We start from the raw sequence: 24,771 nt of genomic DNA on the forward strand, positions 1-24,771 counted from the left end.
TAATTGAGAAAATAGCATAAAAAATTTTGGTGCGGGGGGTGGGGGGTGGCGCATCATTAGGTTAGGGGGGGGGGGGGGTAAGTCATAGTGTTTGGGGAGGGGGGCACCTCTGAATAAATGTAATGTATTCATCTTTGCGTTTATTTATTTTAACTGCTACAGTCTCTAATAAAATGTAACTTTATGCTGAAAATCTAATGGCTAAAAGTTGATAACTTCTCCATTTGTTTCAAAAGTGATATTCACATTATAATCATATACCAACATACTAACTACTAAATTCCATTTTAAACATGATTTATATTAAAATTTACAAACTAGCATGATTTCAACAAAATAAAAAATATATGCTTGATTGATTTCAGTAGGTATATTTTACATCAACAGTGAACTTAAATACATAACAGATAGATAGGACACATTTTACATCACATAATTAATTTACATTGTTATATGAATTAAATTCATAATTCAACTTGAATTTTTACTTTGCATCTCGAATAAATTAACTAATTGTAAAATAAATAATTATTTTACTATTGGTTTTTTAAAAAAACACATGGCTTACTTAATTGGTGGAGATCTTAGCATTTTGCGGCTTATTTTACCACCAGACTTCTCTTTCAAAATTGGCGCGTTTCTTCTTCTCATTGGAAGGTTGGTCCATCGTTATTTTGACACACCCTAGAGGGCAGAGATTCAATTGTAACGATTCAACCCTCATGCTCGTGTGTTCCAATTATGTGTGTTTTCTAGTGAGTGAGAGAATAATAAGGGAAGGGATGAAAATGGAAAGGTTTTTTTTTTTTTTTTTTTTTTTTTTTTAAAGCAAGAGGCAGTCAAAGAGCAGTGTTATAATGTGGAGTCCACTATACGAGTATAAACCTTCTGCTGTCTAGACATTATGAATGCACATCAGATGAATTGTTACAATAACATAAGATATTAAAGGCCTGATGCCTAACATTGCAAATCCTGTGTCGCCCAAAAATTTTCAAACAGCATTACAAAAAAAAAAATCATTTATGAGCCCGGCTCCCATTTCAGGTCATGATTTTATAATACAGTAATCACAGATAAACCTGTAGAATTTTTAAATGGTTGAACTTACGCGATACGAATAAATATCTAACTTTAATTTTGTATGCAAATAATTAATATAAATAAAATAATAAAAGAACTGAAGTGATATTATAAATATGGTTGGTAAAGTATTGAATGTCAATCAAATTATAATAAACATTAGATAAATAATCAGTTTTCAATATTAATATAAACATTTGTGTAAAATTTAGTAAAACAATCGAGGTAAATTTTAATTAATAATGAAAATCAATAAAATGCTTAGTTTTTATTCGAATTTATTAATTTTAATCATTTATAAAATAATAATGAAAAATTTAACAATTTATAATGCAAATATATTACACATACGGGATCATAACCTCACTTAGGCCTATATAAATACACTTGAAAAAGTTTATAAACACAATTATTATCACTAATATTTACAATAAATAATTTTTTACTGATATGGACCAGTATTCATTATAAGTCACTAAAGTATAAGATTAAAAAAACACAGATAATTTGTTAATTGTATGTAACATTTTTGTCTGTAGCTTTCTTTTAATCCTGTGAAAATTACGTTGTATGGTGCCCGCGTATCGTAAAAAATCACTCTCATCGTGTTTTCGTATCGCGCCTAAAGAAGTATAACTTCACAAAAATGTGTCAATCTCTTCATAAATATTTTTATCTACACAAAAACGTGCGAGATTCTTAATAATTTGATTTTAACCACCATTATTGTTTTCAATGTGTGATAGTTTATTAAGTGAAAACGTAAGAAAGAAACTCTTGCAGAGACAGGCAAGTAAAATCTAAGCAAACACTTTGCAGGTTAATCAAATGGAAGAAAAATATTTTACTTTGCCTCAATTCGCGACTGTGCAAACAGCATCTTTACACATAATACCTCGTTCTTTACAAGATTTTGTAACGCATTACTTCAAATTTTTAAGCCGCATACTCAAGTCGAAATTAAAGAAGTCGAAAGTTCGCTGATTCTTACATTGTGTGTGTGTAATTTTTTTTTAATCTTGCGTAATTTACAAACGGGTGTTCTAAAACCTCATAGTTTAACTTTTTGCGTTTCTTCTGTAGTTTATAAATCCGGCCTAAATCATAAACTTATCTGTTCGTTACGCCTTACTGCCGTCCAGGATAAGGGAAAGGAAACTATTTAGCTTCTTGACAAAATTATGAAAAATGGGGTGTTGAATACAAATCTATTGGCACGGGAATATGGCAGTGGCGTGACAGGGGCAGGCTAGGCGAAGTGATTTGGCAGTGGTTTGACATTGCATTCCGCAGTGTGGAGGCGAACGAACACCACTGATACCAAGACCTGAAGCCCGTCAAGGAAAGCAAAAAATTCTGTCTCACCAAACAGAAGCTTTAAAATTAAACGTGGGTATTACAATTAAACGTGCATCCTCTACCGTGGAGTTGTGGGTACATCTAGTATTTGGAAACACCGTATAATTGAATGCCATTAAAGATACACTAAGAAATTACAGACACGAGAACCCGTACCCAGTAAGGGGTCAATACGAATCCATATTATTTATATATATTAAAAAAAAAAACTAAAAGTTATACAGACTGAGGCAGAATTCGGCCGACAAATATTCGGCTGCAGGTTGATTTTCGTCTTTAAAGTTGGAGCTGACTATTTTTATTTATTGAAAATAACCGAGAAAGTCTTTGAGATGGAACACGAATCATCTGAATAGTATTCAATTTAAAAAAAAAAATTATTCAACCACCAAAATAACTTCATTGAAATAATTTTTAATAACAACACGCCGGAAAAAAAATGTATGGGAAATTAAGGTTTTACCCCCAATACATCATTTCAAGACCCTTCCAAATTCTGACTCATTCTGTTTAATAATAATGATTATACGATAGTTTAAATCACATAATTATTAATATACTTATGTATCTTTAAGACTGAAGTGTACCTTGTTGATGTACAAAATTCGTCAATGACTTTACAATACAGTTGGTAGTAGCAGGTACCAAATGCGTAGTTAGGGATAGGCCATGCCAAACTCCCCCCCCCCCCCCTTCTCAATTCCAACTTATTAACCAGCTTAAAATAAAAAGATAAAAAGTGTATGGTTGACTTCATGGCCACTGAATATGTAAAAAACATGTATTATGAAATATGTATTAGGAAATAATCATAAACAGTAACATTGTAATGATATAACTTTCATATGTGTCACTTTTACCTAGTAATTTTTAGGGATTAAAAAAAATCATTCATTGTTCTCAGATAGACTGAAAACGAGTTTTTAAACATGATTGGGGGGGAAGGAGTCCTGAACCCCCGCTTGTCACTTGGAAAAGGGGGAGGGGTGTGGCCAATCTCCAAAACCCCCAGAGACTCCCTGAAAAGGGCCTATCAAAAATGTATTCTTATTACAAATGGGCCAATCAAATTCTCAAATACTCAGATTCCATCACATCCTTAGTTTTAGGAGGATTCGATATTCGAGAAAAAAGGTTCGAAAAAAATTATTACAGGAAATAAAAAAAAATCAGCACTGATATTCTCTGAAGTTTACTAGGTCATGTTCTTTTCTTCATACCTATCATGTTACCATTTCACAAGATATTGTGATCCAACACGTAATTACATAAATATAATTGATAGTTGATTATGGAACCCTAGTATGTGAAACGAACATTTAAAGGGTGAATGTTTCAACATCATATTTTAATTTTTTTATGCATTATTTTATTCTTGACCCTTGAGACCTAGATTCGGATTGGAGGAGTATATTCGACGTACGTATTGGGATTCTAATTTGAGATTCGGATTGGAGGGGTGGGTATATTCGAGGTACATTTGGGATTCGAAATTCGAGTTTCGGATTCGAGAAAACTGGGATTCGGCCCATCGCTGGGGACCGGAAAAATTCGCGTTTTCAATGACCTCTAGAATAGACTCCATGATCCTCTAAGTACTTGTGCAGATTACACCTGCTGATTGGCTACCGACTCGTGACACGTGTTAACAGGGAAGCTTGTGATTCGATACTTCTTTTGTCGAACTTTTTTCATTGGTCCAGAGTCCTTCAGATAAACAGTTGCCCAATCACTGAAGCAGCAAAAAAAGGCAAATGTATATTTGGATTCTAGCCTATCGAGAAATGAACCCGCGAATTTTTCAGGTCTCTACCCATCGCTAGAGACCGGAAAAATTCGCGGATTCATTCGGCGATAGGCTAGAAGTCAAATACATATACCTTTTAGATGATTTTGCTATTGGCTTACTTTTCATCTGTACGAATCTCAACCAATTATAAACCCTCAACCAAAGAAGGATCGAATCACAGACAAACCAGCTGAGACGACTCACAAGTCAGCAGCCAATGAACTGGCGTTATTTTCCCAAGTGTACAGGGGAATGTGCAGTCTATCCTGAAGGCTATTGAAACCGCGAATTTTTCCGGTCCCTACCCATCGCTTATTCTCACAGCTTCCTTTGGTTCGCCGTCCTCCGCAAACCCTGACTACGCTCGTGGCACGTGCTCTCTGCAGAACAACTCCCCCCTCCCGCGCCACGGCGCCGAACGGCGAGGGTTGGTTGACGAGCACTCGGCGGGGGCGCGGCTGGAGGCGGAGTCGACCAGTCTTCAGTTCATGTTGTCGGCCGTCAGGGTGAGGGTGGTGAGGACGCTCCGGCGGTTGGGGTTCACGCCGAGGTTCTCCCAGTTGATCCACGAGAGCCGCGCCGTCAGGTCTATCGCCAAAAAACAACAACAACAACAACATACAGGGCCGGTGCAAGGTAAATTGGCGCCCTAGGCGAAAAACATTAATGCCCCCCCCCCTTCCCCAACGGACACCCTTGCCTCAAAATAATGCCCCCCCTCCCCCCCCCCCTTCCCCGCCGGACACCCAAGAAAAAAAAAATTTCTTGCCTCAAAATACATCACGTAAGCCTAAGATTTTGTCAACAATCAAATGTAAGCAGGCTTGTGGTTTTTTTTTTTTTTTACTTATTACAAATCATAAACAGGTCACCGTGGACTTTAAATAATAATTACTTATATCAATATAAACATTCCAAACTGTTACAAAAATCCATTTTCATCTAGTTTCAATAATCGTTAAACATGTTATATCATATGAGCTGTTGTGTGTCGTGCTGCGCCGCCCCCAGCTACTTGGCGCCCTGGGCGATTGCCTAGTTCACCTATATGGACGCGCCGGCCCTGACAACATACATCCGTGCGTTGCTTACGCAGACATTATGCGAATTCACAAATCCCCACCGTACACGCCAGTAACTTTGGGATTAAGTTGACCAAAACAAAACGCGTGGGTTAAAAGCGCGAAGTAAATGTATCATTCGATGAAGGTACCAAGGGGCGTAACTACGATTCCTGAGGAGCCCGCCTAGTCAGTCAGGGGTGTAGGTACTTGTGTTGGTGAGGCGGGATGATAAGCGCGACGCTCGCTGGTGCTTCTAGCGCGGTGTAGCCTCTGAGCTGGCGCGCAGTCTTCTCGTCGTGCATACGACAACAAAGAAATTTGAGCGGTAACCCATAACGTTGGATGGCGAAGAAATGAAGTTAAAGGTGTGATCCAAGGCCCTTGGATGGTTTCAAGAATCTTTACCCGGCATTTCATGTCTAAAATATTATTCTGAATACACGTTTTTTTTTATAGCCATTTTCACTCTTTTAAAAATACACTTTAGAAACGAAATACGGAAACGATAAAAATATTGATTTATAAATTGCAGAAAAAGTATGTTTCTTACGTCGCTTGATACCTGTCGTTCTGCAACAGGTTAGAACATTAAGGTCCCTGTCATTATCGAGGCAGACTGTTTGCAAGTTCAGGTGGGACTCACGCGTGATGGCGCCTGCGTTACTGCCCAGGCGAACGTTAAAACTGTTAAATGACATAGTTACACGAAGGCAAGTATTCGGGGGTGTACGAAAGAATTTGTGAACCATAGATTTTTCACTGTTAAACGTCTTGTCTACAGCAGATCGTTTAATACCATCACGCTCCACACAGGAACATGGGCGTTACAAAATGAAGTGTATGTTGTAAGGAACCCAAAAGACGCCATATTGGTTTCAACAGTTTGTATGCCATAAAAATGATTTTTCGATTAGTATTTTAAAATTTTCCTTCGTTAAGGCATAAATCACACATGAAAATCATTTTTCAGAGAACACAACATAGTGTATACAGTATTATTACAGCTTTAGTCATTCCCAAACATGCACTCAATACTAAACAGCAAAGACTTTATATGCTGTCTAATGGATATTTTTCTGTAGCAACGTGCCACATTCACTTGTCTGAAGAATTGTGGCACGTTGCTATAGAAAACCTGGCATTCGCCACTGTTTCTGACCGTTGTCGTTGAAAGCAAGCAGCGGGCAAAGATTTTGATTTGAATTGATTTGTTAAACTCGCTATTGAGCTTTCAGCCGGTGGCAAAAAATGAATCCCTTTCTCTCGTACCCACTTCCCCCCCCCCCCCTTTATTTATCTCTACATCTTTATTGATCTCTTGCATCTATCCTTCCCTCTCCGTCTTTCCGTTCGTCACCATTCCCTCCGTGACCTCTCCGGCTTGGATACCCACCTCTGTGTACCCTTAAACAGCCCGACTAACCTTCCCACCTTTCTCCCCCCCCCCCCTTTTAATGCTTACCACCTTACCCACTTTGTCCTTCTCATCTCCACATACCCATAACACACCTCGCTGCTCTACGCTGCACTAGGTAGGGATCCCAGATCACGGCCTCATACCACAGTCATTGGCCTGCACTTGTTATTAAGCAATGATGATGCGCGCGGTAAGTCAGTGTTTTCCAACCCGAACACCGGCTGATGCTCTACCTCCCCTCCCGAGTCAACGCCCTTATACAAGGTAGTTTGTGAGTCAGCCTACAGAACCGTATTTAAATATTCCAGAGCCGTTTTATGAAGCCAGAACTGTGTGGGGATTGCTCCCCCCCCTTTTTTGATCATGAAGGTGTTAGAGCTTCAGCTGTGACCAGAGGCTAGGGCTACCCATCCCAGCATATACACCACCTTGGCTCCCTGCCTCACTGAGTTGCCTGTGTCCTGGGCCCTAAGACTGGCGCCTACCCCGATCTGCCGCACCACACTGGGACCCAGTGGCACGTCATGTATATTAGGTTCACACCTCAAATTAACATCGATACTCCCCCAGGCATGTAATCCCGTTGGAGTGTGGTCCTGCTTAGGAGAAAGATGGATCTTCTACATGCCTGACACTGTTGCCAGTCAGTGCCCAACGTGGGTTCCGAGAACCGGGAAATAAATAGATTCGCCATTTCCAATCGCGGCGTGTCACTGGAGAGCGCCCGGCTAGGTCGAGAGGTTGAGGAGACCCAGTGGCACGTCAAGTTTTGAGGATCTCTCCTCCTATTTGATAACCCAGTCTTCGTGCCTAAAAGGATTTTTTAAGGCTGGGGCCCCCATGGGCACGGATACGGATACGCCGTATATGCAAAATGGAAAGGCGTTAGAGGTGTAGCTATGCCCAGAGACTGAGGCTATACCCATCCCAGCATAGACACCACCTTACCACACTCAGCTAACCAGACAAGTGGTTGCACCCCTAAGCTCAGTGGCACTACAGTTGGGGTGAGGTGCACGGAGGGAAGGCCCGAGGTGGTCGGGGAGCCGACTGGACTGACCGCTGGTGTTCCACTCGGCGCGCTCCGCCGCCTTCACCTCGCCGCGCAGGCAGCGCTCCACGTAGGTCAGCGGGTCGCAGTCGGCGGTCAGCACCTCGCGCAGCAGCGCGATGTAGGCGATGGCCAGCCGCAGGGTGTCGATCTTGGACAGGCGCTTCTCGTAGGGGAACGTGGGCACGTGGACCCGCAGCTCGTCGAAAGCCGAGTTGATGCTGCTGAAACACAGGAACATCCACCGTCAGCTGGCCAGCGCCTCACAGCGGCGGAGGACATACCACCGTCAGCTGGCAACAGCGCCTCACAGTGGTGATAAACATCCCACCGTCAGCTGGCAACAGCGCCTCACAGCGGCGGAGTGCATCCCACCGTCAGCTGGCAACAGCGCCTCACAGCGGCGGAGTGCATCCCACCGTCAGCTGGCAACAGCGCCTCACAGCGGTGTAGTGCATCCCACCGTCAGCTGGCAACAGCGCCTCACAGCGGTGGAGGACATCCCACCGTCAGCTGGCAACAGCGCCTCACAGCGGCGTAGTGCATCCCACCGTCAGCTGGCAACAGCACCTCACAGCGGCGGAGGACATCCCACCGTCAGCTGGCAACAGCACCTCACAGCGGCGGAGTGCATCCCACCGTCAAATGGCAACAACGCCTCACAGCAGCGGAGTGCATCCCACCGTCAGCTGGCAACAGCGCCTCACAGCGGCGGAGGACATCCCACCGTCAGCTGGCAACAGCGCCTCACAGCGGCGTAGTGCATCCCACCGTCAGCTGGCAACAGCACCTCACAGCGGCGGAGTGCATCCCACCGTCAAATGGCAACAACGCCTCACAGCAGCGGAGTGCATCCCACCGTCAGCTGGCAACAGCGCCTCACAGCAGCGGAGTGCATCCCACCGTCAGCTGGCAACAGCGCCTCACAGCAGCGGAGTGCATCCCACCGTCAAATGGCAACAACGCCTCACAGCAGCGGAGTGCATCCCACCGTCAGCTGGCAACAGCACCTCACAGCGGCGGAGTGCATCCCACCGTCAGCTGGCAACAGCGCCTCACAGCGGCGGAGTGCATCCCACCGTCAGCTGGCAACAGCGCCTCACAGCGGCGGAGGACATCCCACCGTCAGCTGGCAACAGCGCCTCACAGCGGCGTAGTGCATCCCACCGTCAGCTGGCAACAGCACCTCACAGCGGCGTAGTGCATCCCACCGTCAGCTGGCAACAGCGCCTCACAGCGGCGGAGTGCATCCCACCGTCAGCTGGCAACAGCGCCTCACAGCGGCGTAGTGCATCCCACCGTCAGCTGGCAACAGCGCCTCACAGCAGCGGAGTGCATCCCACCGTCAGCTGGCAACAGCGCCTCACAGCGGTGTAGTGCATCCCACCGTCAGCTGGCAACAGCGCCTCACAGCGGCGGAGGACATCCCACCGTCAGCTGGCAACAGCGCCTCACAGCGGCGTAGTGCATCCCACCGTCAGCTGGCAACAGCACCTCACAGCGGTGTAGTGCATCCCACCGTCAGCTGGCAACAGCGCCTCACAGCAGCGGAGTGCATCCCACCGTCAGCTGGCAACAGCACCTCACAGCGGTGTAGTGCATCCCACCGTCAGCTGGCAACAGCGCCTCACAGCGGCGGAGTGCATCCCACCGTCAGCTGGCAACAGCGCCTGACAGCGGTGTAGTGCATCCCACCGTCAGCTGGCAACAGCGCCTCACAGCGGCGGAGGACATCCCACCGTCAGCTGGCAACAGCGCCTCACAGCGGCGTAGTGCATCCCACCGTCAGCTGGCAACAGCGCCTCACAGTGGCGGAGTGCATCCCACCGTCAGCTGGCAACAGCGCCTCACAGCGGTGATAAACATCCCACCGTCAGCTGGCAACAGCGCCTCACAGCGGCGGAGTGCATCCCACCGTCAGCTGGCAACAGCGCCTCACAGCGGCGGAGGACATCCCACCGTCAGCTGGAAACAGCGCCTCACAGCGGCGGAGGACATACCACCGTCAGCTGGCAACAGCGCCTCACAGCGGTGATAAACATCCCACCGTCAGCTGGCAACAGCGCCTCACAGCGGCGGAGTGCATCCCACCGTCAGCTGGCAACAGCGCCTCACAGCGGCGGAGTGCATCCCACCGTCAGCTGGCAACAGCGCCTCACAGCGGCGTAGTGCATCCCACCGTCAGCTGGCAACAGCGCCTCACAGCGGCGGAGTGCATCCCACCGTCAGCTGGCAACAGCGCCTCACAGCGGCGTAGTGCATCCCACCGTCAGCTGGCAACAGCGCCTCACAGCGGCGGAGTGCATCCCACCGTCAGCTGGCAACAGCGCCTCACAGCGGCGTAGTGCATCCCACCGTCAGCTGGCAACAGCGCCTCACAGCGGCGTAGTGCATCCCACCGTCAGCTGGCAACAGCGCCTCACAGCGGCGTAGTGCATCCCACCGTCAGCTGGCAACAGCGCCTCACAGCGGCGGAGTGCATCCCACCTTTGAATATATATACTGTATAGAAGTCGCCAGCCCATGTTAAAATTTCTAATACGGTTTGAGGTAGTTGGTTAATTCACCGCCGCAATCGCCACCATCTCTAGGGCATCGACTTGTGGTGGTCCCTAGCAGACAAGTATCGAACTCTTCAAACACCCCTTCCCCACCCTCCCTCAAACATGCGTTGTCCTCCACCCACCCTCTACCCCACGTCTCATCCCTACAGTTTTGTGACGCACAAACTCCCGTTGAACGACCTTGAGCTGCAGTGAATGTTGGGTGGGGTGTGCGGGGAATGACAGCGGGCGACAGTGCTGCGCTCTAACGTGTAAATAACAACCTAAGACGATACAGGGCGGTACGGCAGCGCCGTGCAGCGTTGAAGTTCCCAAGCTGCTCATCATACGCTCCTGAAAAACGTAGAGTAAATCCTATCCACTCGCGACTTCTATACAGTATATATATTCAAAGATCCCACCGTCAGCTGGCAACAGCGCCTCACAGCGGCGGAGTGCATCCCACCGTCAAATGGCAACAGCGCATCACAGCTTCCAGTTCCCGGCGAAGATGGTTCACCTATAGGTGTTTTGGGGTGGTGTGACATATGTTATTCCCAGTTAAGGGTGTGCCTCCCATTTAAGTACATCATTAGAGATAGGAAAAAAAATTCGCTGATTTATTTCGTGACACGATAAAAATCCAAATAATTATACCTCTGTGATTCGTCTGCTACGCTGTTAAATATTTTCACCTTCAATTCACGAAGAACGTTGGTTACAAATTATCCAAATTATCTTCGCAAAATGTGCTGCTATCTTCGATAACTTACGGACACTGAGTTCACTTACTTTTATTATGAATCCAAAAGAATATTCTTGGTTATGTCTTCAGTAAAACTGCTCTTATTTTGTCAATGTATTCGCTAATCTTTGTTAAAACGAAACGTACAACTCGGAAGTCGAAATACGACGTAGTTTCTACGAAGATTTAGTTAATTAAATTTACGAATGATTTTCGCTTATTTGAGGTAAATCCATCGTTGAAAAGTCCTTAAATAAACTGTAACACGCAACGGTGTATTGGTTCACTGTTAATCTAGAGTAATCTTGGCCAGTTAGAGACTCTCAACCAAAGAATTCTTGAAATACAAGTCGCGTCAGAGGTCAGCAGCCAATGAACAGGCGAATTTGGCCCACGTATGCAGAGGATCTTGGAGTCTATCCTGAAGGTCATTGAACACGCGAATTTTTCCAGTACCGAGTCATGATTTCATATTTTCATTAATCACAGAACAACTTGTAGACTTTATTAAATGGTTTAACTATCAAGAAATTAAAAAAAATTTATTGCATACATTTTACCTAATTAGCTGCCAAAGTTACATTGGGCTGTACAAATTTGAATCATTTATATGTACTTATTAAATAACTGGAATTTCTTTCTACTTCTTGATATGGTTTGCATTTCCATCACAAAAACTTATTTATTTTGCTTTGCTGTCAAAATCCTCACACATGTGAGAATTTTGGAAGGTCAGGTAAAGGTAGAAATAATATTTTCAGAAAGAAATTATAACAATTTCTTGAAGTAACCAGTAGCATTGTAGTTTAATCTAAAACGTTTTAAGTCATGTTTTCCAGTTGATTCAAATTATTTGTTCAGCCGAAAAAGGTTAAGAATTTACTTTGGCAGTTAATTATTCAAAAAGGATACATGTTTACCAGTTTTAAACTTAAGTATAAAATAAAGACCTGAAATGGCAGTAACTCATTGATGCTCAGTTTCACGCGCCATGTTGTTTTTTTTATGTTCTAGACATTACTACTATGTATGGGTTATTCATAAAACTTTAACTCGATACCTTCCATGCATTTGATTTCTACCACAAATATTTTCAACAGATATTCTCTAAGTTGAATATCACAGAAGTAGAATGCGCGCAAGTTTTTGTAATTATTATAATTTGCGCACCTTTTTTTGCACCCATGATATTACACTTAGTGAATATCTGTCGAAAATATTTGTGGTAGTACAACAATTCAAGTCAAAATTATAGAAGTAGCCATTCGTAAAAAGTTAAGGACTTGGCGTATGAGACACCGAGACTTAAAAAGTAGTCAGTAAGTTTGAAAAATAATAGCCCTATTAAAAAAACGGATTTAAAGAATTTCTGATGCCTTGAATATTTATGTGGTTATTTTTATCTGTTTTTGATTACTAAATTTTAAAAAAATCACACTTTAGAGTAGCACTAAAAACTGTAAAATAATACTTTAAAAAAAAATGAATTGAGATCCCAGGTTAGATGCAGACAAGGGTGGATATTTTTTGCCCTGGGGATTAAGGGTTGTGATTTGGAGAAAGGGTAAAGGGGCGAGTACCCTCATCGCCCTTCCCACAGGACCACCCTGGGGGGTGGGGGGGGGTGTCGACGAGAACGCAGTGTCTCTCGTGACCGCCTGAAGAGAAGTGTTCCGCAGATATTATGAACATAAAAGGTCACGCTATTGATTTTATTATGTACGTTTAAAATTTTTTAAAATATCGCACAGTGAAAGAAAATTAAACTATTAAATCAAATTATTAACCAATCAATATATTTTCACGATAAACGTGAATTAGGTATAAAACGAAGCCCGGGAAAGAAATTTGTTTTCTGCTGTTTTACAATTTCAAGTTGTAAAGTTGGTGATATATTGCGAGTTTCGTGCTTTATAAACGACCGTGAATTTATTGCGTTTGTTGCGTGTTACGTTGTTACATCGTTGCGTTCCTTGCGTAGTTTATAAACCAGGCCTTAGTGCTTATCGTCTCGTCGGGATCAGGAACATTAGACTGAGACTATGAGTAGAGCCACGATTCCTTTGGCGGTAAAGTATACTTCAAACAGACATATGAGGGATTTTTTTTTTAAGTAAGAACTGTTTTTAAATTCAGTTTCAGCGCTGCGATCGGCATTCCGCGCATGCGCGCTGTGTCCCTACATTCTGTTGGCAAGCCACAGACTCCATTACGGAAACACTCGACCGTGTTTACGTTTGTTTGCGAGTATTTAAAATGCCTCCGCCGACTGAGAATCCCGCCGACTGTGAAACACGCGCTGTGATTCGTTTTATTAGTGCTGAAGGCGTGAAAGCGGCAGATCAGTGAAGTTCATAGAGATAACATTCTGCCCGATGTAATGATACGGAAAAGAGTTAGAGAGCTTTTAAAGATGGCCGCACGAATGTTCATAATGAGGAACGAAGTTGACGAGCTTCTGTCACTACGAAAGATTTGGTGCAGAAAGTTGAAGAAAAAATTTAAACTAAAGTCAAAAATTAATTTTAAACTTTAAAGATAATTTACAGTTCGGCACCACTGCGGAACAAGGGTGCCTCAAAAACGTATCAAAAAAATTACTTATTCTAGTGTTACAGCCTATTTTTACGTGAAATGCCCATATTTTAAAATGTTTGAAATTCTTGTTATTTTAGTTTGATGTTTTAATATAAAATTTCGTCATTATTACTACCCTACTTTTAGTCAAAACCGGTTTATATTTCCGACTGCTTCGTTTTGTATTAATTTTCAAATGCCAGTATTTGTTTCCAGTCTTTATTAAAATTCCAAAGATGAGGCAGCATGCTGATATCTTACGGAAATCACATCCACTATTTGCTTGCCGTGTCACAATCGATTGTAGCTCCTCAGATCGTTCCAGCCCGCCAATAGAAATGCACCTAACATTTCTTCGACACTAATGCTTCCTAATGTCGCAGATTGGAACTATAGTTCACGTGAACGAAGTTCGTGTGGGAAGCCTTAATTTCACAGACGAGAGAGCCACACCCGAAGTTCCCCGAAGTTCATGCTCGCTTTTTTTTTCCTCCGTTCTATATCATTGTATAAACCGGTGTGGCATTAAATTTTGCGGTCGATTAGGATATGTTAGCTACATTATAAATACTTTAAAACATTGTGGATGGTTGGTTATATTAGGTAAATATAGCTACATTAAAAATACTGTAAAATCATTTTATGGTTGCTTAGCAAATAACTTTTTAATATGTAGCTATCCAGCGCTAGGAAACAGTTTACATGATTTTCACAGTATATCTTTAATGTAGCTATCCTAAGCAAATCAACCGTCCAAAAATGTTTTAAAGTATATTATAATGTAGCTAACCTAACCTAATTGACCATTAGTTATCATGAGTTGCAATGAACATAAAAAAACAACCGAATATGCACGATCGGGCGTTTGGCTCTCTCGTCTGTGAAAAGAAGGCTTCCCAGTTCGTGCAGTCCCAGTGTGTGTCGGCGCGACGTCTAGCGGAATTAACCCGAGACCATTCTCGGGCCCAGATCACTGGGCCGGGGATCAAACTGGTGCAACCCGACCACGAGCCGCACTGTCGCCTGACCAAGCGCACAGTCTGAGGCGGGTTGTTCGTCGCGTCACGTGGGGCGGGAGGGCGTCTCGCCTCACATTTTGAGGCGCGGGTGGTGGCCGCCCTGAGAGACAGACCTCAGCATTCTCTTGCGCTCCCGGATGTTGGCGGCGTGCCTCTGGATGCGGTAGGGACTGCCGCTGGGGTAGAAGGCGTCGTCGGCGCCCTCCAGCGAACCCTGCGTCTCGTCTGAAAGAAGAAACAAAACACGCGCGTTGGCTGAAGGGCCTGCCGCCATTCGCGCGGTCGCGTCCGTCTGATGTTGCAGATGCGGATCTGATGACCTATGACTAGGGGCAAGCATTTTTCCCGGAAAAATCTGAACGCCTAATTGACTGAAAAAAAGATGTACCCGCACCAGCGGTTTGTATCAGGGGCGTAGGAACCGGAGGGGGGGGGGGGGCAGGGGGGACGTGTCCCCCTGAACATTTTGGGTGGAGGGGACTGTCCCACCCCAACTTTCTAGACCGTGATATTTTTATTTTATAATATTATTCTGCCCAACTTTATTTGTAATTTCTTCACTCATCAAATTTTATCTTAAAGAATCAATAATAATTTTAACATCGATGTATCCATTGATTAGATACAAAAACTGCTTTAAAAAGCGCTATTTTGCACTTTTAAAACCAAAATTTTCCTGTGGAGGACTTCCGGACCCCCCGTCTTAGTAACAGGGGAATGGGTTAACATGAAATCAAAATCATTATTTGTCCCCCCCCCCCCCCCCCAATTTTATGAACACAGCTACGCCAATGGGTTTGTTACTTGTGATTGGCGGCCGTCTGAGAGAGAAGTCGTTGCCATGTTTGACCGAGCCAATGAGGACGCGTTTGCCTCCGCACTGAATTACTTTGATTGGTTACGAAACGATCGACATAAATAAGAAATAAACCACCCAATCACGAAACAAAGACGATGCTACAGTTTTTTAACATTCGACTGGTCTCGGAATCTTTTCGCGAAATATGCATGCCCCTACCTATGACTGTCAGGTGCTGATGGTACAGTCGCGCGGGGCGAATCTGTCTGACCGGGGCTGGCGAACTTGAACTTGAACTTGAACTTCCGAGGTCAGACAGCACCACCTGCATCTGACGTCAAGAACAATATTTGCCAATTAGAAGCATGATGAATACAAACAAAGCGTAAAATCGTGCGAAATAATTATTAATTTTAAAAAAACTATTTTAATTCAAGGTGTTCATAATTTCGTGCTGGGAACCATTTTGTTGTACCTATTTGTCTGCCGTAATTTGCTTTGAAACGGAAAACGAAGTAAATACCCAAAAAAAAGTGCAAAAAAAATTATTTATTTAAACGTGTTTGACTGATTTTTCAGGAATGTATCGAAATTATATTATAATGCCATTTCCATTAAACTATGTTTTGTATTGGAGCCTAGATAAATAAGTGTAATTATCTACCGTGATGCTCTCTATGTATTACCATGTGAACCAGGTGCACCAGACGAGTGAAGGTGGCATGCCGCTACAGACAAGCCAGACAGCATGTTCGGACAACACGATCAGACAGATCAGACAGACGCAACTGCTCGAATGTGGCCGGGCCGAGATTAACACGGCGGATTTCCAGTTTATCACCGAATTAGTGGTTGTTGTTTCCAGCCAATGAAAACTGGCGAGAATGCAGTAGTGTCATATAAGTGAAAATTTTGAATTTGTAGATATTGTCTGCATTACCGATTGATAATTTTTCCAATTAACCTTTTTTCATCCATATTGACATTGGTTCTGTAGGCCTACCTACTTTACATATCAGACAAGAATTAACCTAAAAAGGTCAACATTTCAGCTGGCAACCTGAATTCGTACACAAATCAGAATAAATACTATTGCCTATATAACATATTTCAAGCCAACATAAAAGGGCTGCGAAGTTAATAAAAATGTTCATGAATTGTGAATAAATTTTTATAGAACCTTTGTTTGTATAGAGTCAATTTTTAAGAACACTGCTAATTGTTAATTCTTAATTTTCAATCGTAAACCCACTTTGAAGCCTTGATCACACGATGGATGTTTTCATACAGGCTCCGATAAAATATTTAACGAAACCTTCGATGTGGCTTTACATACAGGCTACGGCAGATGTTTGCTACGGAAGAAGCCATCACACGTAGACTGTGACTGGTGCAGGCCTATGTCTCCTACTCGAAGGAAAATACTTTAAAGTGCGGCAACAATAATCATCTCAGAAGAAGAGGTAAAGCTGCAGGAATAAGTGCTTTGATTTAACCTCCTAAACTGGTTTCCGGACGCACTTCACGCACATATTTTTCTGTTATCTGTCAAATAACTATTTCAGATGGTTTTATTGTGGAAAAGGAAACACAGATACTATCCATATTTATATCATATCGCCGTAACAACTTCAGGAGTCAACGTAATTCCCGCTTCAATTCAACCGTTTAAATAGGGACAGGAAATTTTCGCGAAAAAATCTGAACGCCTACTAGACTGCAACAAGGTATACCCACACCAGCGGTATCTTCCTTGTGATTAGCGGCCGTCTGCGAGAGAAGTCGTTGCCTTGTTTGCACGAGCCACTAAGGACGAGTTTGCTTCCACACTGAATTAGTGTGATTGGTTGTTGTAACAATCGACATGCACCACAAAGTAACTCACCCAATCACGAAACACAGACGATGCTACAGTGTTTTAACTTCCAGCTACTCTCGGGATTTTTTCGCGAAATTTTCATGGCCCTACGTATAAAACATAACTACCGCTTGTTTTACTAGGAGCGCACCACTGCTACCAACTGATTGGCTCACAGCCCAGTCTTCCCACAGAAAGTTGAAGCGGACCATCGCACGAGAAATGCATTCACAACTGGCCAGCGGTCTGCCAAAACTTTCACGGCAGCTTGCGTCGCGGTCCAGGCACATTCTTGCGCAGAAACTTCCATGGAATCTTCCATCGTGTGAGATAGGTCCTTAACAGTGTGGTGCAGACCGATTCCTGCCTATAGGAAACGAATATACGCGACCTCAGGAAATTGGCTTTGTTCAGGCACCCAGCAGCAAGATGCGGCACAAGTTATATATTTATTTATTTATTGAAGTTTTTATTACGTCCAGTATAACCAGCAATGACGTATGTCCAAAAAAAATAATCAAAAATCGATATTTTTCGATGTATCTGGTTATCAAAATATGGAACATATTTCCCTTATTTTACGTATTAAAATGGTAGTTATAAGTAGATATAATGTTGTGTTCTTGATCCATCCCGGCAAACAGCGGTCGCAGTGAGTCGTTACACGGCTCCAGCTCTAGCCTGGACGGCCAGCAGGAGAGTTTGGATAGTATACTGCAGAGTCGCGGGTTCTCTGGGCACCTGCAGGGTCTCAGGGTGATGTGGAAGGACAGGGTAGGCGCCAGGGATAAGGACACAGTCGACTGTCTGGTAAGCTGAACGAGTCTTGAAGAGAGGGACGGGGGTTATGAGACGGTGATGATGCTGGGATGTGTGGTCTCAGGTCTCAGCCTCTCATCATACCCGATTCTCCAACCTCCCTTCCCCGATCGCGATGAAATGGCGCAAGAGCCGAAGAGCGCAAAGGGTCAACAAGCCAAACGGGCGGCGGGCACGCTCTGCAGTCACCCCTAGCGAGGTCCACACAGCACGGCCGTGCTGCCGAAAGGTACCGGATCGAAGGCGTATACCTGTACCACTGTACCAGCTGGGACGTTTGTCAAAGGTTGATTTGAAACCCCACCCACCGAGAGGTGAGCAAACCGCAGCTGTCTTGTCGTGCACAGCTGTACATTCTATTCTTAATTTACTCCCCCCCCCCCCCCTTTACTCTTTATCACTGCAAGCAGATAGTTTCCATTGCCCTGGCTTGCGGGGGAGGCTTTGTGCGCGAGTGTCTTTTGTTTTTTCCCCCGCGCGCGTGCTCGTAACCTGAGACGAGCGATAATTATTGTGCCCGTCGGGCGACTCGAAACTGCCGTCACCAGGGCGGACTCCGCGGCATGCGTTCTTCCGACGATTCTACAGCGCATCCTCATCCTCAGGTTGCAGTGTGCATTTCACTTTCTCTTCCCAGTTCACCGTTTCTGCCGTCAGCGCTGATCCTCCTTGTTTCGGCGTGCTCTGTGGCCAGATACACGCCATAGAGCGCGTTTTAAACATTTAATTTTGGTTGAGTAAAATTTGGACTTCGAATTTCGGAAATACACCAAAAACGTTTGGTTTGACAAGGTCTTGTTCGGCCGCGCTTAGGTGAGAAAGAAATGCCGGTAGAGAAAAAAAAAGTGTGAAATGATTGAATTTTAAGGGTTGATTGGAGGTGCAACTGGTACACTGTTTAATCGTTTAACCTCGAACAGGTGGCTGATGTTTTCAATCTAGATCTTCTTCCTCTTCGAGATCATAGTGATGCACATCGCTGCAGGATTCTTCGCACGGCTCACACACGTCAGAGAAGTACAACCCAGACTTCGTGCACCTGCACATTGCCGTTGCACACTTTTTTTTCTCTCGCACTTGCGTGCAACCAGTTGAAGGAGCTTGTCAGGTGCAGGAGGCTGATGGTTAGAAGTGACAGACTGTAGGTTGTTGCTTGTACGCCTTCACCCAAACTTTTCCGGCTCCCCACCTTCTCCCAAATGAAACTGGCTGACCCATCCAGAGCTGCACTTGCACATAAACGCGCAGAAAATGTCGGTGTGCTTCAGCTCTGGTTGGGATGAGAAAGTGGCATACTTGAAGTGAATTTATAAGCTGGAACCTTATAACATTTGTACCGCAGCTCTTGGTGTCACGTGCTTGTTTCCACTAACAGTTTCGAATCATTTAATATTCATCAACAGAATATTACGCCCAACTACCTGCAAGAATTGACGAATAATTTTAAAGTGTTCTTCTAGTACGTGTAAGGATATGTCGTCTTCGTCGTCGTAGCCGCACACGATTGTGACTTGTTACAAGTTTAACTATTCCTAGCCATAAAATCCTACTAAGAAGAATAATACGAAACCAAAATTCAGCAAAACTAAATCGTTATAACTGCAATTAATCAATCCTACTAATTTGTTTCTACGACGTCCATGAAAATGCATTACAAAAATAAAATTTTATTGAAATGTTAATCAAATATGTATAATTGGAAATTGATAGTTACAAACGATGCCACTCAGAGAAGCTGTCGTACCTCATAAGCAGAGTTGGCCAAGATTAAAGGCGATTTGAAAATGGACTAAATTACATGGGAGTAAAACTTTACAACTTAATATCACAGAAAATAACTAACATAAACAGTTTACCAGTATTAAAAAAAACAGTAAAACAAATACTTATAGAATATCGTACCTACTCTCTGAAGGAATTCTTTAATTTGATTGATAATAGAGAAATTGAACTGTTAATTTGTTGAATGGACTTGTAATAACAGCTGCTTCATGTTTTGCATAAAATATCAAGTAACAGTTAAATTGTGTAACATGTTCTGTATTTTGTATTTGTACTTTTTTTGTATTTTTTTTTGTTTGTAACTTGCATCATGTAAATATTAATGTCTGCTCATACATATTTGTATGTAAAGGGAATTAATTATATGTATAACGTGACATGTTCTATATCCCGGAGCCTTGACTCCATGTGGGATCAACGGAACAAAAATACAAAAATAAAATAAAATAAATAAATAAAGACAGTTCATGCTCCGAACAGTTGAGGACGACATGACAACTAGTCCTGTTTAAGATGTGTAATGTTAGGTGTAAAAATGTCATAATCATTTAGGATTTTAATTGTAAGAAAGGAATCCTAAACTTCCATTATCCCTCAAGTAAAAGAGGAAACCTTGAAAAGATAGTTATAAGCATTTGAAAAAATTTTCATTACATAATATAAAAAATAAAATAAAAAGACTTGAAGCTATTGCACACATATATCGATCTGTATGAAAAATTTCTCAGTATTACGTATTTTAGTTTCAGGAAAATCTGTTTACTGAACGGTTGAATAGTTACCATTATTTTTAATTTCATAAAAGCATTAAGCTTAAATATAAAAATGTTAACTTTTTTTTAAACTGAAGAAGTAATGTAAATGTGACGGAGAATTTTTTTATCGTGTTTATAGAGTGACCAGCTTTGAACATATAATTGATAAAAAAAAAATCATTTGTATTTTCCGCACGTATCTCTTAACAAACAGAAGTCGTTCTCGGTTAAGGCCATTCCTTACCACTGCAGGAATCTTTCAAGACAACTTCAGTTAGTAATTTTGTGAGACTTAAGCCTAGTTGACACGATGATAGTCGCTGTCACGACAGCAGCTGTCACGACAGTGTGCGATAGTTGCTGTCACGACAGTGTCTGTTTACACTGGCATTAAGATATTATGTGATAGTTGGGAAAATGTCAGACCTGGTGCGTTGTGTGGCCCAGATTTTAGTAGTTGCGATAGCTATTTCCGTTTAAAAAAAGACGAAGAAACAGTGGATAAGACATTGGTTGGCACGAAGAAACGAGTTGGGCGTTTCAAACACGCTTATAAAAGAATTAGCATTTGAAGACCCCAAAAGTTATGTAAATTTCCTTCGAATCGATAAAAGAATGTTTGACACATTACTAAATAAGGCAAGTATTAAATCACTAATTAAAGGGGCTTCATTACTCTTCACCTTATAAAAATTGTGTTAGATTTGTGTATGTATTTCGTGTGTTTGGTACAGGTTACAGCTGCCATTCAAAAGAAAAACACTGTTATGAGATGTGCACTTCCCGCAAAATTGAAATTACAAATTGCACTGCGATATCTGGCTACTGGCGAGACATTGTCCAAATCAAAATAACCTATAATAAATTCAACTATTGCTTGAAGTACTAGGAACACATGCACTCACACTATCACGATAGTATTTCAGTCCGTTTACACTACGAAAGTGCTGCGACAGTTACAAGTACTGTCATGAGAGTTACTACCAACTACCTAGCTCGACTTGATATCGCGATAGTGCTATCGCGAAAGCGCGAGAGTAACTATCGTGTAGTATACACGGTGAAAGTAGTGTAATAGTACGGCGATAGTAGCTGTCGCGGTAGTAACTATCGGACTTTACTATCATCGTGTCAACTAGGCTTTAGTAATGGTCCAACCTTCCCAGCCGTCTGTAACAGTGTTTTCGTGCATTTCCGATAAGCAATAAACGGGCAAAAGAACTACTAATGAAATATAACTTTAAATAAATGATTATTATCATCCGGTATGGTCTAGTGGCTAGGATACCTGGCTCTCACCCAGGAGGCTCGGGTTCGATTCTCGGTACCGGAAGTAAGTTATTTCGGTATTTCTTTTACCTATTTTGACTATGTAAAGAGATTTCTTATATTCAACTTAATATTCTTAAGAAAGTTTCACGTGCACGTGTGTTGCTTTTGTTTATTTATTTGATTTTTACTCATTTGAATTTACAGAACGGCGTGGCATGATAATGCATCTTAGGGATTAATGCTTGTTAAATTCCTTAAAAACACATAAATATTAATGCATATAATCATGAAATGTATTTACCGAGCTTATTTAGGTTACGGGTTACGTAAACCCAGATTTTCAATAAAATGAATATATTTTATATAAAATAAAAGAAATGTTGCACAAATTCACGTTTGTCCCACTAATGGAACAACAGTGCGACTCGGGCGGGGTGAAAAAAATTATATTAAATTTTTTATATCATAATGACCGATTGCTGTGTATTCACAATTGCCTGTGATGTCTGTTATACCTATAGTTACATTAAAATTAACAGTGGTTATTTTCAAAACTTTGACATTATATCATTATACCACAACTTCTTAGTTTCGAAAATGTTTTTTTTATAAAATTAATATACCTATACATTCGATTATGTTGAAACTAACCAGTGTAATATATAATATATATTATTTTATAATATTAAATAAGATTACTAACTTTTAAATAAAACTTTTTTTATATTATTATTTACTTTATAAATTCCAAACAATATTTATTTCAAATTTTATAAATTAATATTATTGTCTTACGTTTTAATTTATATATATAAATTTTGTTATGAATTGTACCCAATACACAGTGAGCAGTCTAGACGTCTTTATTATGGGCAGTAAACCTTGAACCTGTGGAGGTTGTAATAAAAAAACGCTCGCTGAAACATCGTCCGCAAACCTCCAAAAAAAAAAAAAAAGAATCACTGGGCGGATCGTGAGTGACGGATTAAAGAACACTGATATAGAAAAAAAATTATTAACAAAGGTCGGTGTTTTTGTGTGTATTTTTAATATTTTAATATCGCCTTAAGCAGAACCATGCACTCACTGTATCTCTTAACTCTTAGGCCGCCGAGCTACTGCTCTTACATGATGATGGTTTACGTTCAAATTAAGTTTTTTTTTTGGGGGGGGGGGGGGGGAGGGGACGCTGCTTAAGATCCTCAAAATAAAGATTTGCGTGAGATTTCTGGCTTGTATACAACAATAAATAAATATGTAATTATTACTCCAATTTTTTTTCTTCATAATACAGAACAAGACAAAATATTATAAATGGCACCGAAACAAACGTCATATTTTTTCAAAGTCGTCCAAATGTAGGCATGTAATTGGCACACGTAGTTATGAGCTGTTACTAACAAGTTATGAGGATCTCTCCTCCTTATTGATAACCCAGTCTTCATATCCTATAAGGATTTCCAGGCTGGGGCCCCCATGGGCACGGATACGGATACGCCGTATACGCGAAATGGAAAGGCGTTAGAGATGCGGCTATGCCCAGAGACTGAGGCTAGCTGTTACTAACAGGTTTTGAGGATCTCTCCTCCTACCTATTTGATAACCCAGCCTTCATATTCTTTAAGAACGTCCAGGCTGGGGCCCCCATGGGCATGTTACTAACAGTGGCGGACGGGAGCTCTCACCTGCCATGCTGAGGTAGTGCACGTGCTGGGAGGACCCGGAGGAAACCCCGGCGGCGCCGCGGCCCGCGAAGGCGCAGGACGGCAGCTCGCCCAGCTCTTCGTCGCTGAGGTCGCCGGGCGCCGCGCCGATGTACGCCCCTCCTCCTCCGCCGCCGCCGGCGAGGAATGAGGAGGGGTGCTGCTGCTGCGGCGCCATCTTGTGTTGTTGTTGGTGGTGGTGGTTGTGGTGGTGGTTGTGGTGGTGCAGGCACGCGGACGGCGACGCCGACGCCGACGGCGAAGAGCCGGACGAGGAGTCGGCGCGCGACGTTGTGACGCGGCCCGCGGCCGCCCCTTCGTCGGCGGGGGCGGGCGGGGCCGAGCCGGCGGCGGCGGCGGCGGCGGCGTGGAAGCCGAACACCAGGTCTCCGGCGTCCGCCGCGCTCGATCCGGACATAACCGCCGTCGACAGCACCTGACTCCTCAGTCACCTGTTCTAACTCAACTCTGCAAGAGTGACCGCGTTTGTTTGAAGGTTGCCTTTGCCGAAGCTTACAGACTGCCGCGACAGTCTCTCCAGACCGCCCAATAAGCTAGAATGCGTATGGCCGCGAATTCTTTTACGGCATGTTAGTTACCACCAACCCCTATTCTCTTTTATACTCCCGCGAACCCGGACGGCGCGTGATGTGCCTTCCCCTTATTATTAAATTGAGATCTTGCCCCGAATGAACTGCGATTACTTGTCTTCTTTTTTTTTTTTTGTTGTTTGTTATCTGCGACATGTGAGTACAATTCAATCACGGAAAGGCATGCCCCCTCATACGTACCCCCCGGAAGTCGGATCAGCGGCGGACTGACGACTCCCTGGGGGAAGGCGGCGGCTTTTATAAAGAGCGCGCGCGGGGTTCAGCAGGGGTTGGTGCGGGTGAGTGGCCCTATGGCGTCGAAGCAGGGCGTGTAGGGGGAGGAGAGATCGTAACAGGTTCGAAATTGTCGGGCGGCGGAAGGGGCGGGCGTCAGCCAGGGGGTGGTCGATACTGGAGAAGGGCGTGTCAGTAAGCTGGCTCGTTTTCGAAGCGAAATTCGACAATTATGACAGTTTTGCTTACAGATTCCAATAACTTTATTACTCCGTTAGTTCTTTTGCTGATAATTCTTGTGTGTTTATCAGG

General features: G+C 43.2%; 1 protein-coding gene and 1 non-coding gene across 2 annotated transcripts; one reads left to right on the forward strand and one right to left on the reverse strand.

Moving 5' to 3' along the window:
- Positions 1-4,685: 4,685 nt before the first annotated feature.
- On the reverse strand, positions 4,686-23,679 carry LOC134537185 (helix-loop-helix protein 13-like). Its single transcript, XM_063377447.1, has 4 exons — positions 23,618-23,679; positions 14,761-14,872; positions 7,773-7,987; positions 4,686-4,819 (listed from the first exon to the last, which is right to left on the reverse strand). Exons 1-4 carry the CDS (start codon positions 23,622-23,624, stop codon positions 4,713-4,715), a joined length of 441 nt encoding a protein of 146 aa, XP_063233517.1. The 5' UTR covers positions 23,625-23,679; the 3' UTR covers positions 4,686-4,712.
- Trnae-cuc (transfer RNA glutamic acid (anticodon CUC)) lies at positions 21,922-21,993 on the forward strand. Its single transcript has one exon. It is a non-coding gene; the product is annotated as a tRNA-Glu (tRNA).
- Positions 23,680-24,771: the final 1,092 nt, after the last annotated feature.

Source organism: Bacillus rossius, chromosome 12 (genome assembly GCF_032445375.1).
Source record: "Bacillus rossius redtenbacheri isolate Brsri chromosome 12, Brsri_v3, whole genome shotgun sequence".
NCBI classification, from domain to species: domain Eukaryota; kingdom Metazoa; phylum Arthropoda; class Insecta; order Phasmatodea; family Bacillidae; genus Bacillus; species Bacillus rossius.